At 42.3% G+C, this 17,445-nt stretch overlaps 1 protein-coding gene across 4 annotated transcripts in view; it reads right to left on the reverse strand.

Annotated features, from left to right (window-relative positions):
* LOC109876156 (speckle-type POZ protein-like A) overlaps nucleotides 1-17,445 on the reverse strand; it is a 63,435-nt gene that overhangs the window by 9,206 nt on the left and 36,784 nt on the right. For all 4 annotated transcript variants that reach the window (XM_031805911.1, XM_031805910.1, XM_031805912.1 and 1 more), the window contains 6 exons: nucleotides 13,815-13,936; nucleotides 13,513-13,664; nucleotides 12,270-12,397; nucleotides 6,623-6,800; nucleotides 1,461-1,516; nucleotides 1,213-1,335 (listed from right to left, as the gene is read on the reverse strand). In XM_031805911.1, coding sequence (XP_031661771.1) covers nucleotides 1,213-1,335; nucleotides 1,461-1,516; nucleotides 6,623-6,800; nucleotides 12,270-12,397; nucleotides 13,513-13,664; nucleotides 13,815-13,936 — 759 coding nt within the window. The remainder of the gene's footprint in view (nucleotides 1-1,212; nucleotides 1,336-1,460; nucleotides 1,517-6,622; nucleotides 6,801-12,269; nucleotides 12,398-13,512; nucleotides 13,665-13,814; nucleotides 13,937-17,445) is intronic.

A 17,445-nucleotide genomic window follows, 5' to 3' on the forward strand; every position in this document is an offset into this window, starting at 1 on the left:
GGGATCCCTAATAAACCCCAGGAAGAGAAGCTAATGGGGATCCCTAATAAACCCCAGGAAGAGAAGCTAATGGGGATCCCTAATAAACCCCAGGAAGAGAAGCTAATGGGGATCCCTAATAAACCCCAGGAAGAGAAGCTAATGGGGATCCCTAATAAACCCCAGGAAGAGTAGCTAATGGGGATCCCTAATAAACCCCAGGAAGAGTAGCTAATGGGGATCCCTAATAAACCCCAGGAAGAGAAGCTAATGGGGATCCCTAATAAACCCCAGGAAGAGAAGCTAATGGGGATCCCTAATAAACCCCAGGAAGAGAAGCTAATGGGGATCCCTAATAAACCCCAGGAAGAGAAGCTAATAGGGATCCCTAATAAACCCCAGGAAGAGAAGCTAATAGGGATCCCTAATAAACCCCAGGAAGAATAGCTAATGGGGTTCCCTAATAAACCCCAGGAAGAGAAGCTAATGGGGTTCCCTAATAAACCCCAGGAAGAGAAGCTAATGGGGATCCCTAATAAACCCCAGGAAGAGAAGCTAATGGAGATCCCTAATAAACCCCAGGAAGAGAAGCTAATGGGGATCCCTAATAAACCCCAGGAAGAGAAGCTAATGGGGATCCTTAATAAACCCCAGGAAGAGAAGCTAATAGGGATCCCTAATAAACCCCAGGAAGAATAGCTCATGGGGATCCCTAATAAACCCCAGGAAGAGTAGCTAATGGGGTTCCCTAATAAACCCCAGGAAGAGAAGCTAATGGGGTTCCCTAATAAACCCCAGGAAGAGAAGCTAATGGGGATCCCTAATAAACCCCAGGAAGAGAAGCTAATGGGGATCCCTAATAAATACAAATACACCATCTCCCCATAACAGTAGTAGTGAGAGAGAAGATAATTGTAGGGTTACATAAAAAAAAATTTAAAAAATGTTTCTTATTTTCAATGACGGCCTAGGATCTGTGGGTTAACTGCCTGTTCAGGGGCAGAACGACAGATTTTGTACCTTGTCAGCTCGGGGGTTTGAACTTGCAACCTTCCGGTTACTAGTCCAACGCTCTAACCACTAGGCTACGCTGCCGCCACATGATCTCCCCATAGCAGTACAGGGTAGTGGGAAAGAAGCACGGCACAGAACGTAGGGTTAGTGTCCTCACGCAATTCAAGCTCTGACACAGCATTTGAAACAGGCAGATAATTTCTTATGACTATGACTTACTTTGTCAGCAGCTGCCAGCAGGTTGTCGGCCATCTTCTCCAGGTTGGGAGCTTTCCCTGTGTAGATGAATCCCATCATCTCCTTAAACACGTCTGGCTCCACATCACTGATGTCCACACGGTTCTGAGACAGGACAATAGTGTGTTTGAAATCCCTGTGTCCACTATGTGGAGTAAAGCGGTAGTATCTTTAACCTCTGGAACGGTCATTCCGGGTCAAATAAAAGAGGTAAATAAAACTAGACCCACCTTTTTACTCTCCTCCATCTCATGTTCAAACATGGCGTTAAAGACGGGGGATCTTGCTGTCAATCAAAGACAACAACAGCAGTAAGATTCGAGGCAAAAACCCCATAACATATTAACACATTTTCATGTTGCAGCTACTGGCAATATTCAATTAGGGTCAGGGGATTAGAACCCAGGTACTGCTGGACGGAGAGTAAGGGAGATAGCCAGAGGGAGGGGAGGGCTAGGGTCAGGGGATTAAAACCCAGGTACTGCTGGACGGAGAGTAAGGGAGATAGCCAGAGGGAGGGGAGGGCTAGGGTCAGGGGATTAAAACCCAGGTACTGCTGGACGGAGAGTAAGGGAGATAGCCAGAGGGAGGGGAGGGCTAGGGTCAGGGGATTAAAACCCAGGTACTGCTGGACGGAGAGTAAGGGAGATAGCCAGAGGGAGGGGAGGGCTAGGGTCAGGGGATTAAAACCCAGGTACTGCTGGACGGAGAGTAAGGGAGATAGCCAGAGGGAGGGGAGGGCTAGGGTCAGGGGATTAAAACCCAGGTACTGCTGGACGGAGAGTAAGGGAGATAGCCAGAGGGAGGGGAGGGCTAGGGTCAGGGGATTAAAACCCAGGTACTGCTGGACGGAGAGTAAGGGAGATAGCCAGAGGGAGGGGAGGGCTAGGGTCAGGGGATTAAAACCCAGGTACTGCTGGACGGAGAGTAAGGGAGATAGCCAGAGGGAGGGGAGGGCTAGGGTCAGGGGATTAAAACCCAGATACTGCTGGAGGAAAGGTATTACCTGCTAGCATGGATTTGTGTGCCTTAAACTCCTGCCCTCCCACATAACGGGAACTAGTAGTTTAGTTGTAATGGTGTAGTAGTGGTGGTGTCGTAATGTGGTGGTGTAGTAGTAGTGGTGGTGTCGTAGTAGTGGTGGTGTCGTAGTTGTGGTGGTGGTGTAGTAGTAGTGGTGCTGTAGTAGTAGTAGTGGTGGTGTCGTAGTAGTGGTGGTGGTGTAGTAGTGGTGGTGTCGTAGTAGTGGTGGTGGTGTAGTAGTGGTGGTGTCGTAGTAGTGGTGGTGTCATAGTTGTGGTGGTGGTGTAGTAGTAGTGGTGCTGTAGTAGTAGTGGTGGTGTTGTAGTAGTGGTGGTGTCGTAGTAGTGGTATAGTAGTAGTAATGGTGTCGTAATAGTGGTGTAGTAGTAGTAGTAGTGTAGTAGTAGTGGTGGTGTAGTAGTAGTGGTGGTGGTGGTGTAGTAGTAGTGGTGGTGTCGTAGTGGTGGTGTAGTAATAGTGGTGGTGTCGTAGTAGTAGTGGTGGTGTAGTAGTAGTGGTGGTGGTGTAGTAATAGTGGTGGTGTCGTAGTAGTGGTGGTGGTGGTGTAGTAGTAGTGGTGGTGTAGTAGTGGTGGTGGTGTAGTAGTAGTGGTGGTGTAGTAGTAGTGGTGGTGGTGGTGTAGTAGTAGTGGTGGTGGTGGTGTAGTAGTAGTGGTGGTGTCGTAGTGGTGGTGGTGTCGTAGTGGTGGTGTAGTAATAGTGGTGGTGTCGTAATAGTGGTGGTGTCGTAGTAGTGGTGGTGTCGTAGTAGTGGTGGTGTCGTAGTAGTGGTGTAGTAGTAGTAATGGTGTAGTAGTAGTAATGGTGTCGTAATAGTAGTGTAGTAGTAGTAGTGGTGGTGTCGTAGTAGTGGTGGTGTTGTAGATAGTTGGTGGTTGAAGATATCCCTCTAGTGGTGTGGGGGCTGTGCTTTGGCAAAGTGGGTGGGGTTATATCCTTCCTGTTTGGCCCTGTCCGGGGGTGTCCTCGGATGGGTCCACAGTGTCTCCTGACCCCTCCTGTCTCAGCCTCCAGTATTTATGCTGCAGTAGTTTATGTGTCGGGGGGCTAGGGTCAGTTTGTTATATCTGGAGTACTTCTCCTGTCCTATTCGGTGTCCTGTGTGAATCTAAGTGTGCGTTCTCTAATTCTCTCCTTCTCTCTTCCTTTCTCTCTCTCGGAGGACCTGAGCCCTAGGACCATGCCCCAGGATTACCTGACATGATGACTCCTTGCTGTCCCCAGTCCACCTGGCCGTGCTGCTGCTCCAGTTTCAACTGTTCTGCCTTATTATTATACGACCATGCTGGTCATTTATGAACATTTGAACATCTTGGCCATGTACTGTTATAATCTCCACCCGGCACAGCCAGAAGAGGACTGGCCACCCCACATATGCTCTCTCTAATTCTCTCTTTTTTTCTCTCTCTCGGAGGACCTGAGCCCTAGGACCATGCCCCAGGACTACCTGACATGATGACTCCTTGCTGTCCCCAGTCCATCTGACCGTGCTGCTGCTCCAGTTTCAACTGTTCTGCCTTAATATTATACGACCATGCTGGTCATTTATGAACATTTGAACATCTTGGCCATGTTCTGTTATAATCTCCACAGCCAGAAGAGGACTGGCCACCCCACATAGCCTGGTTCCTCTCTAGGTTTCTTCCTAGGTTTTGGCCTTTCTAGGGAGTTTTTCCTAGCCACCGCGCTTCTACACCTGCATTGCTTGCTGTTTGGGGTTTTAGGCTGGGTTTCTGTACAGCACTTTGAGATATCAGCTGATGTACGAAGGGCTATAGGAATCAATTTGATTAGATTTGTAGTAGTAATGGTGTCGTAATAGTGGTGTAGTAGTAGTGGTGGTGTAGTAATAGTGGTGGTGTAGTAATAGTGGTGGTGTCGTAATAGTGGTGGTGTAGTAGTAGTGGTGGTGTTGTAGTAGTGGTGTAGTAGTAGTAATGGTGTCGTAATAGTGGTGTAGTAGTAGTAGAGGTGGTGTAGTAGTAGTGGTGTAGTAATAGTGGTGATGTAGTAGTAGTGGTGGTGTCGTAGTAGTGGTGGTGTCGTAGTAGTGGTGTTGTAGTAGTAGTAGTAGTAGTGGTGTAGTAGTAGTAGTGGTGGTGTAGTAATAGTAGTGGTGGTGTAGTAATAGTAGTGGTGGTGGTGTAGTAGTAGTGGTGGTGTAGTAGTAGTGGTGGTGTAGTAATAGTGGTGGTGTAGTAATAGTGGTGGTGTCGTAATAGTGGTGGTGTCGTAATAGTGGTGGTGTAGTAGTAGTAGTGGTGGTGTTGTAGTAGTGGTGTAGTAGTAGTAATGGTGTCGTAATAGTGGTGTAGTAGTGGTGTAGTAGTAGTAGAGGTGGTGTAGTAGTGGTGTAGTAATAGTGGTGATGTAGTAGTAGTGGTGGTGTCGTAGTAGTGGTGGTGTCGTAGTAGTGGTGTTGTAGTAGTAGTAGTAGTAGTAGTGGTGTAGTAGTAGTAGTGGTGTAGTAGTAGTAGTGATGGTGTAGTATTAGTGGCGGTGTAGTAGTAGCGGTGGTGTAGTAGTAGTAGTAATGGTGTCGTAATAGTGGTGGGGTAATAGCAGTGGTGTAGTAGTAATGGTAGGGTAGCGATGGGGTAGTAGCAATGTTGGTGTCGTAATAGTGGTGATGTCGTAGTAGTAGTGATGTAGTAGTAGTAGTGGTGGTATCGTAATAGTGGCGGTGTGGTAGTAGTGGTGTAGTCCTGTAGTAGTAATTGTTTGATAGTGTAGTTTGGGGCGGCAGGTAGCAAGCCTAGTGGATATAGGTTGCAAGATCGAATCCCCGAGCTGACAGGGTAAACATCTGTCATTCTGCCCCTGAACAAGGCAGTTAACCCACTGTTCCTAGTCCTGTAGTAGTGTAGCAGTTGTAGTAGTGTAGATGTAGTGTAGTATTAGGGTAGTAGTAGGAGATGTGTATTGGTAGTAGTGTAGTAGTAATGGTGTAGTAGCGTAGTAGTATTGGCACAGTAGCATAGTAGTAGTGAAGTGGTAATGGAGTAGCAGTGTAGAAGTTGTAAATTAGTGGTGTAGAAGTAATGCATTAGTGATGTAGTAGCACTAGTAATAGTGTATTAGTGGTGTAGTAGCAGTAGTAGTAGTGGTGGTATTGAAGTAGTAGTAGAAGTGGTGCATTAGTGATGTAGTAGTAGTAGTATTGTAGTAGTACTAGCAGTATAAGTAGTGTATTAGTGGTGTAGTGGTAGTGTAGCAAAAGTTTAGTAGCGGTGTATTAGTAGCAGTGTTTTAGTTATGTAGTTGTGTAGTAGTAGTAGTAGTAGTAGTAATGTTGAAGTAGTAGTATTGTAGTAGTAGTATTTGTGTAGTAGTTATAGTAGTGTATATGTGATGCAGTAGTAGTAGTAGTGGTGTAGCAGTATTATTGTAGTAGTAGTGTAGCAGTAGTTAAATAGTGGTGTAGTAGAAATAGTGTAGTAGTAGTAGAAGAAAAGTATTGGTGGTGTAGTAGTTGAGTAGCAGTAGTTTAGTAGTGGTGTAGTAGTAATAGTGTATTCGTGATGTAGTAGTAGAAGTGTCGCAGTAGAGTAGTAGTAGTAGCAGCAGTAGTTTAGTAGTGGTGTAGTAGTAATAGTGTATTTGTGATGTAGTAGTAGAAGTGTCAGTAGAGTAGTAGTAGTAGTAGCAGCAGTAGTTTAGTGGTGGTGCAGTAGTAGTGGTGTTGTAGTAGTAGTGTATTAGTGATGTAGTAGTAGTAGTAGTAGTAGTAGTAGTAGTGTAGCAGTAGTGTATTAGTGGTGTAGCAGAAGTATTGTAGTAGTAGTGTATTAGTGATGTAGTAGTACTGTAGCAGTAGTTTAGTAGTAGTGTATTAGTGGTGTAGTAGCAAAAGTATTGTAGTAGTAGTAGTAGTAGTAGTAGTAGTAGTAGTGTAGCAGTAGTTTAGTAGTGGTGTAGTAGTGTATTAGTGATGTAGTAGTACTGTAGCAGTAGTTGAGTAGTAGTGTATTAGTATTGTAGCAGTAGTTTAGTAGTGGTGCAGCAGTATTGTAGTAATGTAGCAGTAGTTTAGTAGTGTATTAGTGATGTAGTAGTACTGTAGCAGAAGTTTAGTAGTAGTGTATTAGTAGTATTGTAGTAGTGTATTGTTGGTGTAGCAGTAGTTTAGTATTGGTGTAGTAGTAGTAGTAGATGTATTGTAGTAGTAGTAGTAGTGTTGTTGTAACATAAGTAATGTGTAGCAGTAGTTTAGTCGTAGTGTATTAGTGGTGTAGCAGTAGTATTGTAGTAGCAGTAGTAGTATATTGGTGGTGTAGTATTAGTAGCAGTGTATTAGTGGTGTAGTAGTAGTTTAGTAGAGGGTATTCGTGGTGTAGTAGTAGTGTTACCTGCCAGGATGGATTTGTGTGCCTTGAACTCCTGCCCTCCCACATAGAGGGAACAATCAGTGAAGCGGGAACACTGCCACAGGTTCCCCAGGTCATCTGACAGCTGGCACTCTGGTACCTTCAGCATGTTCATGTTGGACTGGCCAGAGATGTTCACAGAGTCCTGCACCACACTCACCTGTAATATAACATACAATACATGATCAATACTAAATCATGCTGAGCTGGCCAGAGATGTACGCAGAGTCCTGAACCACATTCACCTGTAATATAACATACAATACATGATCAATACTAAATCATGCTGAGCTGGCCAGAGATGTACGCAGAGTCCTGAACCACATTCACCTTTTAATTTAATGTGTTTTATTTCACCTTTATTTAACCAGGTAGGCCAGTTGAGAACAAGTTCTCATTTACAACTGTGACCTGGCCAAGATAAAGCAAAGCAGTGTGACACAAACAACACAGAGTTACACATAAACAAACGTACAGACTATAACACAATAGAAAAAATCTATATACAGTGTGTGAGGATGGTAAGGAAATAAATAGGCCATAGTAGCGAAGTAATTACAGTTCAGCAGATTAACACTGGAGTGATGGATGCGCAGATGATGGTGTGTAGGTAGTGATACTGGTGTGCAAAAGAGCAGCAAAGTAAATAAAAACAATATGGGAATGAGGTAGGTAGATTGGATTGGCTATTTACAGATGTACACCTAGAATATAATATAACATACAATACATTATCCATACATTATCTATACATTTACATGATCAATACTAAATCATGTTGGACTGGCCAGAGATGTTCACAGAGTCCTGCACCACCCTCACCTAGAACACAATACATTAATCTATACTAAAACACAAGTACTATGTGGACGGACACAATAATAGATGGTTTGGAGAGAACTTCTAAAGCCTTGTTCACACTGCAAGCCTTAATGCCCAATCAGTTTTGGAATACTGACTGTCCAAACAGCAAGTTAAAAGTGACATGGCTACGCTAGTTGTCAGAGTAATGAGGTGTGTGTGTGCGCGCAGTAATGTAGGCTGATCGGTTGTGGTGCTCAAGCTTGCTGTCACTCAGAAGTTATGTTGCAGCCCAAGGTACAATGTCATGAACATTTTCCAGTTGCTTTGAATGATCAAAATCAGTGTAAGAACGCTTTTTTTTTCATATCAAAAGGACATGATGGTCCTTTTTGGGCAGCCACAGCAGTCAACTCACTTGCTAGGTATAGCGTTTTAGATTTCTAGCACATTCGCTCATTTGAAAACAAATAACAAGCTAGTTAGCTATCACAAGTTCTTGTCAAACTGTCAACAGAGTAGCTAGCAAGCAACAAGATGTGCCAAATAACAGTCTAAAAACCACGAGTTCAAATAAATAAGATTGGACCATTCTGACAAGTTGCATGGACAGCAATCAGATTTATATCGGATTTCAAACCACTGAAAGTGGCTTCTAACTGCCAATGTGAACAAGGCTCGTTTTTGCATAAACAGGTCTACTACAACAGGAAACACAGCACATTGTAACCCAAATTAAACAGCACATTGTAACCCAAATTAAACAGCACATTGTAACCCAAATTAAACAGCACATTGTAACCCAAATTAAACAGCACATTGTAACCCAAATTAAACAGCACATTGTAACCCAAATTAAACAGCACATTGTAAACCAAATAGAAAAGCATGTTGTAACCCAACAAATTATCTTTCCGAAATGCTTAATTAATGAGGAGAGATATTCCATCATCAATTTGAATGTCATTTGTTTATGAAATTGCCATTTTCACTGAAGATGTTAGACCTGGCTGCAAACCTCGTCAGGCAAACTGGCAATTATTCCTAGCTGTATTCAGAAAAATGCAAATTCATTGGACACTTCATTTAATTGTCCCTCAAAAGAGACGTTTCAGAAAACACTTAAGCTGTGTTCGAATACTAATATTAACCTCACTATTTGCGACGTGAATTGAGTATATAGTAGGCTTATTGGTCATAGCATGGATATAGTTAGTATGCCAAAAGCTCCTGGATGTCGTACGACATTTACATTTGCCTGGATGTCGCCCTACAGTGGACACTAGTTCCGTGCTTTTAGGACCCATAATGCAATTCTTCAGAAAGTGGGCGTGGCTTCAATGTTTTCAAATTTGAAGAAAATGGCGGAAAATATGTAGCCGAAGTCCAACTTGAGTGGATACAAATTAATTATGACAAATGTTAAGAAAATGTTGAGCAATGGAATGAAGTAATGACTTTTCAAATAAGTTACGTTAAACTTTATGTTGGCTACGCTGTCCTTAGAACCACATACAGTGGGACAAAAAAGTATTTAGTCAGCCACCAATTGTGCAAGTTCTCCCATTTAAAAAGATGAGAGGCCTGTAATTTTCATCATAGGTACACTTCAACTATGACAGACAAAATGAGAAAAAAAATCCAGAAAATCACATTGTAGGATTTTTAATTAATTTATTTGCAAATTATGGTGGAAAACAAGTATTTGGTCACCTACAAACAACCAAGATTTCTGGCTCTCACAGACCTGTAACTTCTTCTTTAAGAGGCTCCTCTGTCCTCCACTCGTTACCTGTATTAATGGCACCTGTTTGAACCTGTTATCAGTATAAAAGACACCTGTCCACAACCTCAAACAGTCACACTCCAAACTCCACTATGGCCAAGACCAAAGAGCTGTCAAAGGACACCAGAAACAAAATTGTAGACCTGCACCAGGCTGGGAAGACTGAATCTGCAATAGGTAAGCAGCTTGGTTTGAAGAAATCAACTGTGGGAGCAATTATTAGGAAATGGAAGACATACAAGACCACTGATAATCTCCCTCGATCTGGGGCTCCACGCAAGATCTCACCCCGTGGGGTCTCCCGAGTGATGCAGCGGTCTAAGACACTGCATCTCAGTGACAGAGGGTTCGATTCCAGGCTGTATCACAACTGGCCGTGATTTGGAGTCACAGAGGGCGGTGCACAATTGGCCCAGCGTCGTCCGGGTTAGGGTTTGGCCGGTGTGGGCCGTCATTGTAAATAAGAATTTTTTCTTAACTAACTTGCCCTGTTAAATAAAGGTTAAATAAAAAATAAAATTAGCTGCTGCCAAGTAAGCAGCTACTCTTCCTGGGGTCCAGCGAAATTAAGGCAGTTTATACAATTTTAAAAACATAACAATGCATTCACAAATTTCACCCCAACTCCACCACTACCACATATTTACAATACAAAACCCATGTGTACGTGTGTGCATAGTGCATATGTTATCGTGTGTGTGCATGGATGTGTCTGTACCTATGTTTGTACTGTGCGCCTCCCAAAGTCTGTTCTGGACTTGGAGACTGTGAAGAGACCTCTTGTGGCATGTCTTTTGGGGTATGCATGTGTGTGCGAGCTGTGCGCCAGTAGTTCAAACAGACAGCTCGGTGCAACCAACATGTCAATACCTCTCACAAATAGTACTGATGAAGTCAATCTCTCCTTCACATTGAGCCAGGAGAGATTGGCATGCATATTATTAATGTTAGCTCTCTGTGAACATCCAAGGGCCGGCTGTGCTGCCCTGTTCTGAGCCAACTGGAATTGCAAGTCCCTTTTTGTGGCACCTGACCACACGACTTAACAGGTGTCCAGGTGCGACAAAACTAGGGCCTGTAGGACCTGCCTTGTTGATAGTGCTGTTAAGAAGGTAGAAACTAGGGCCTGCAGGACCTGCCTTGTTGATAGTGCTGTTAAGAAGGTAGAAACTAGGGCCTGTAGGACCTGCCTTGTTGATAGTGCTGTTAAGAATGTACAAACTAGGGCTTGTGGAATCTGCCTTGTTGATAATGCTGTTAAGAAGGTAGAAACTAGGGCCTGTAGGACCTGCCTTGTTGATAGTGCTGTCTAGAAGGTAGAAACTAGGGCCTGTAGGACCTGCCTTGTTGACAGTGCTGTTACGAAGGTAGAAACTAGGGCCTGTAGGACCTGCCTTGTTGACAGTGCTGTTACGAAGGTAGAAACTAGGGCCTGTAGGACCTGCCTTGTTGATAGTGCTGTTAAGAAGGTAGAAACTAGGTTATGTAGGACCTGCCTTGTTGACAGTGCTGTTAAGAAGGTAGAAACTAGGGCCTGTAGGACCTGCCTTGTTGACAGTGCGGTCTAGAAGGTAGAGCAGCGCCTTATCATGGACATACTTCTCCCCATCTTAGCTACTGTTGTATCAATATGTTTTGACCATGACAGTTTACAATCCAGGGTAACTCCAAGCAGTTTAGTTTAGTCACCTCAACTTGCTCAATTTCCACATTATTCATTACAAGATTGAGGTTTAGTGAATGATTTGTCTCATATACAATGCCTTTAGTTTTTAGAAATATTTAGGACTAACTTATTCCTTGCCACCCACTCTGAAACTAACTGCAATTCTGTGTTAAGTTTTGCAGTTATTTCAGTCGCTGTAGTAGCTGGCTTTACTCAAAGCCAGTGGCATGTCATTGGTAAAGATTTTTAAAAGTAAGGGGGCTAAACAGCTACCCTGGGGAATTCCTGATTCTACCTGCTATTATGTTGGAGACGCTTCCATTAAAGAACACCCTCTGTGTTCTGTTAGACAGGTAACTCTTTATCCATAATATAACAGGTGGATATAAGTTTACCTAAGTAGTTAGATGGTTTGTCATTAATTGTATTAGATAGACATGCCTCTAATATCCGTACATTATTGACCCGTGACTGACAATTTTGAAGTACGTTAGCTAAAACCGTCTATTTAAGTTGGCAATAGAAAAAATGCCTGTCTATCATGTTCCTTGATTGGGTAAAAACGAACCGTCACTCCAAAACTAGTGGACAAATGAAGATTTATTGTCTACGCATCCCTCTAAACCCCGCCCTTCACGGAGAAATAATGCCTAAACTCACAATCAAACAGACTGGCAGTGAAAACAAAGAAACAGACATCTAAAGCAAAGATATGAGTAGCGTAACCAAAGGGTAGTGCATGCAGGCAAGAGCGTTGATCAAAATGTATTCAATAGGATTGTTTGCAAGGAAAGTTTAACCAAAAACTATTTTTGTATTCGATTGGAAATATATATTTTTAAACATCTGTCATAGAGTTTTGCTTTAAAATGATTAGCTTGTTTTGGGGTTTTGCATTTGAAGTCTTATTTTTGTTAACAATTCTATACATTTTGCTTTTGAATGTTTGGTTATTGATTTCAACATCCATTATTTCACCTGTCCTCAAAAACATGTTTACATTCTCAACTTTATTTTTCATGTTCCCGATTTAGTTTATTTTGAATTCAATACATATGGCGTGAAATTGACCCCATACCATGTAGACTGTGTCAAAGAGCATCCTAAATAACTTCACCCTACACACACACACACACACACAAAAACATTTTGGAACCAACTTCCCCCTAAAGCTAGGACAGAAGAGTCCATGCCCATCTTCTGAAAACATCTAAAACCCTACCTCTTCAAAGAGTATCTTTCCCCCCTTACCATCTCGGACTTACTATATGACTGTGATGTGTGGTTGTCCCACCTAGCTATCTGAAGATGAATGCACTAACCCTAAGTCACTCTGTATAAGTGTCTGCTAAATAACTCAAATGTAAACGTCTTACCTCACAGAACAGGGTGAGTTTGTCATCAGGTAACAGCCCATTGGCTTCATCAAGCAGGAAATCTCTTCTAATAAACTTTTTGAAGCCCCAGTCTTTCCCCTGGACAAACCGATAGGCTCTTTGGCTTTCTGCAGGGAGGAGGAAGAATCCAAAACACACTTAGTTTGTGTCTATAAGGCTCTAACTAGGAGAATACAAGTAAATAGTATGTTATTTGAATGATGTGTTGGGGATGAATCAGAATTAGTTGGGTAACATAGATAAGATGTTTTATTTTCATTATATGCTTTTTCCCCCCTTTATTTAACCAGGCAAGTCAGTTAAAGAACAAATTCTTATTTTCAATGACGGCCTAGGAACAGTGGGTTAACTGCCTGTTCAGGGGCAGAACGACAGATTTGTACCTTGTCAGCTCGGGGATTTGAACTTGCAACCTTTCGGTTACTAGTCCAATGCTCTAACCACTAGGCAACCCTGTGAGTTACTTGTCATTTAGAATGTATCTTGTTGTACTATAGTAGTGGCCATTTGCAGTTATCCTTTCTCTGTCCTGGGTTCAGTTACTTGGGCCGCAGAGGGGAGAGGTCAAGCTTGTCGTCATGTGTAAACGTATATTTTAAACCATGTGAAGGGATGATTAAGGGGGAACCAATTATCTCTTGGCTCCACAATGTCTGTGTGCCAGTCACTCCATACTTTTCCCATCGGGAGAGGAGGATGGCAGTGTCTGGAACCATTCTATGTTCCCTCTCTGGTTGCCCTTATCTTGACCTAGAGGCTCACTCTCCTCTCCGTGAGCTTGTCCAGAATGGATTGTATTTGGGATGGGAGTGTCTAAAATGACAATTGATATATATCATTGGGTGAGGTAATGTCTTGGTACCATTTTGTACCAAGAACGAGATAAGAGCCAATGCTGTCTGGCTATGGGATACTCCTCTCTGAAGTAAAGTCTTTCTTTGTGTAAGTTTCTAAGACCTGTGGTTTGTCATGTTGACTAAGGGGGGGTGGATCTTTGCTATAAAAGATCTCAGTTGCCATTATGTTGGCCACTCTCAACTTTTCATTAGAGATACTGAAATGTTGAAAGTCAAAATGCTATTGCAAAAGCTTAATTATTATTAAAGGTGAAGATGAAGCATAACTCTGACTGGTGTGTGATTTGCTCTCTCATCATTTGGTAATTAAGGAAATTTCCACGACAGATGATATCCATAAAGTAACAGTTTTGTCTGTTACTTACCCATCGCTTTAGTCTCTTCTCTTTTAGTGTTCAATAAGGAAAACTTGAACTTTGCTCTGACTTCACTTTTTGGACAACTAACAAGAAGTAAATACAACGACAGATAATCTTTGCTTTCATCATCCAGTCCTTTTGGGTTGACTCTCAGACACCTGGGCAGGAAACAGAGGAGGAACCAAACAGAATATTAGTTCAGCGGAGGCTGTATCACTCTAGTCATTATTCACAAAGAAACAACAAGCTGTTGAGATCAAGATGATACTCTTTCTCCTGACTATAAGCAAGTTATAATGAAAGTTTACCATTTCATCTTGTCGTTGGGTCCAGAGGAGAAGGTGGAACTCTTTAAGACCTCCCCCATCTCCTCTCTACAGAAACTGAAGTTGTTGATGGTCCACATGTAGGAGAACTTGACTACTTTCACCTGAAACAAAAAGGCAACAATCACAACGCTTCCATCCACTTCAAAAGACAGCCTTTCTTTTTTATTTAGATCCTGTGATGCAGTTGGAATCAGTTGCTGGGACTGCTAGTCTCTGTCCAGTGATCCTGCCAACCAAGGCCAGGTCTGAGGAGCTATTTGGGGTAGCAGCTAGCCTAGCTGCTAGCTAGCGGGGTTTCCTTGAGGGCTTGAACACAGCCCACAATGCGGTTAGCCATTGTGGCTGGGACTGGGGATTGGGTTTATGGCTGTTTTCCCTGTGACCTGCCCTGTCTGGAACTGAGAGGAGTAACAGTATAACCTACGTTGCTAGCTACCATGACAAAGACCAAAGCCAGTGGGAGTATCGTTGAGGACAGTGGTGTCTATCATACGTGAAGGATTTTTTTAAACAAACAAAAATATTTCTACAAGCAGTTGTTTTCAACAAGAAAATAGCTTCAAGTGTTTTGTCCAAATACTGGTGGATTCAACTAATAAAATAATGGATGACCTGACCAGAGAGGTCCAAGACCTGAAGAACTGTTTGCAGTTCTCCCAAGATCAGCTCAATGAGTAGAAACAGGAGAACAGCAAGATGACAGCAATCTGTAAGTCATTGAGAGAGTTCAAGGCGGAACAACATGGTTGAGGATGAAGTGAGGGGAAATGGACCACAGGAAGATTGAGGTGGAACGCGAACACAGGACTGTAAAACCCACCACTATCCAGGTGACAGGCACAGGCCGATAGTGGTCAAGTTCCTGAGGTTGAAGGACAAGGTAGCTGTTCTTTAAAGAGCCAAGAACTTGAGAGGAACATATATCTTCCTGAAAAAGGACTAGCCTGAAACCGAAGAGGAAAGAACTTATCCCAGCCATAAAAGCTGCCAGAGTGCGTGGGGACATTGCTTACATCCGTAATCACAGGCTCATTGTCCACCCTCCCGCCCAGATGCCAGGAAGGGATGAGAGAGCCAAGTCTATGGGTTCATAGCTTCAACTCCGCAGCACACACACTTACAGACATTAACTGATTAATGGACAGCTGAATGTATATTTTTTTATCTTGCTTTGTTTGTTCTTTTCAGTGTTAAGTCTAACTCTGATAAGCTACCCAGGAAAGGGCTTAAAATAGCCCATATTAATATATGTAGCCTTAGAAATAAGGTTCATGAAATCAATAACTTGCTAACACCACATAACATTCATATTACCTACTATATATATGTACATACTGTATATATACAGTGGGGAGAACAAGTATTTGATACACTGCCGATTTTGCAGGTTTTCCTACTTACAAAGCATGTAGAGGTCTGTAATTTTTATCATAGGTACACTTCAACTGAGAGACGGAATCTAAAACAAAAATCCAGAAAATCACATTGTGTGATTTAAGTAATAGCTTAGTGCCTGTTTTTTAAAATCAAACTGCGTTTTTTGGGCAGAAATGCCTGGAACATGTGAACTTTCATGTGCCTTAACATCAAACTTGTATGCCATCTATAAATACGAATAAAATTGTTAAATTACGGTTTAGCCACAGAAAAAGTTAGCAACCTTCCCGCTAGCCATGATTGGCTTAGGGGCTGGACATGCCGAGAGATGAGTTTGGATTGGTCTACCATATAGCACACATCTGTCTATTGGACCTGGTCAGTATGTTTAGGTAATCATTTCTAACGCTGCTTTTAAAAAAATATATTGTTTAGTGATACTGCATAAACCTAATGCCAAGTTAAAGTACTGTTAGCTAGCTAATGTTAGCAGGCTGGCTCACTAGCTAACATTATGTGTTGGCTCTCCACTTTCTGGAGGACTGAGTTTTGAAATCAGTTGAATTAGAGTATGATAACGAAGGAGATGGAGAAAACACCAGTCTGGATTACATCGTCTAACTAAGGCAACCATGCATGGCATCAGACAGGAGACCCGTCCAACCATGATGTATACTGGTAAGATTTTCAGATATTACAATTTCTAGTTTTGACAGAAAGTGGTTTAATTTCAAGTGTACTTCAACGTTATGTGTATGATCTTATTCTTCGTATCTCAGACACATGCTTGACTAGTTATAGTCATAGAACCTGGTTGGTTAGCTACCTGCAGATTCATGCAGGGTAGTAATGTCATAAGTTGTGATTATGGTCCATTGTTTAGCTAGCTAGCTATCTAGCTACATGTCTTACAAAAACACACCATTTGACAAAGGATTTTCATTTCAAGTTAAAGTGTACTGTTAGCTAGCTAGCTAAAAAAAGCAAGTCCAAAAAGCAAGTCCTGCAGGCTCTAGTTTTATCTTGATTATTGTCCAGTCATGTGGTCCAGTTCTGCAAGGAAAGACCTAGTTAAACTGCAGATGGCCCAGAACAGAACGTCTTGCTCTTCATTGTAATCAAAGGGCTGATATTAACACTATGCACGCCAGTCTCTCTTGGCTAAGAGTTGAGGAGAGACTGACTGCGTCACTTCTTGTTTTTATAAGAAACATTCATGTGTTGAAAATCCCAAAGTGTTTGCATAGTCAACTTACATACAGCTCTGACACACACACTTATCCCTTGAAAATAAAAGAGAGCCGCACACTCTAGGAGCTCAGATGCAATAATTTAATTTACACACACTTATCCCACCAGACATGCCACCAGGGGTCTTTTCATAGTCCACAAATCCAGAACAAATTCCAGAAAGTGTACAGTATTATATAGAGCCCTTATTGCATGGAACTCAGTTCCATGTCATATTGCTCAAATAAACAGCAAACCTGTTTTCAAAAAACAGATAAAGCAACACCTCACGGCACAACGCCTCTCCCCTATTAGACAGTTTGTGCCTATGTATTGATATGCAGGCTGTGTGTGCCTTTAAAAAATCATAATAATAATTGTAGTTCTGTCCTTGAGATTTTCTTGTCTATTAATGTTCTGTATTATGTTTCATGTTTTGTGTGGACCCCAGGAAGAGTAGCTGCTGCTTTTGCTACAGCTAATGGGGATCCTAATAAAATACCAAATACTAAAATCAAAACAATATGAGGACAAACCAAAAATATTTGGTGATCGGAGCTAGTGAACTAATCTAACAGATTTCTGCCATGTCTGAGAGCATACAGCGACTTCAGAAAGTATTCACACCTGCGTTACAGCCTCAAAACGGATTTAACATATTTTTTCCCTACAATTATACACACAATACCCCATTTATCTCAATCTCGTCATTCAAAGACTCAGTCATGGACACTCTTACTGACAGTTGTGGCTGTTTCGCCAGATGTATTGTTGTCTCTACCTTCCTGCCCTTTGTGCTGTTGTCTGGGCCCAATAATGTTTGTACCATGTTTTGTCCTCCTACCATGTTGTGCTGCTGCTGTGTTGTCATGTTGTGTTGCTACCATGTTGTGTCGTCATGTGTTGCTGCCTTGCTATGTTGTAGTCTTATAGGTCTCTTTTTATGTAGTGTTGTCTCTTGCCGTGATGTGTGTTTTGTCCTATATTTTTATTTGATTTATGT

This window comes from Oncorhynchus kisutch, linkage group LG26 (genome assembly GCF_002021735.2).
Source record: "Oncorhynchus kisutch isolate 150728-3 linkage group LG26, Okis_V2, whole genome shotgun sequence".
In the NCBI taxonomy this organism is placed as follows: domain Eukaryota; kingdom Metazoa; phylum Chordata; class Actinopteri; order Salmoniformes; family Salmonidae; genus Oncorhynchus; species Oncorhynchus kisutch.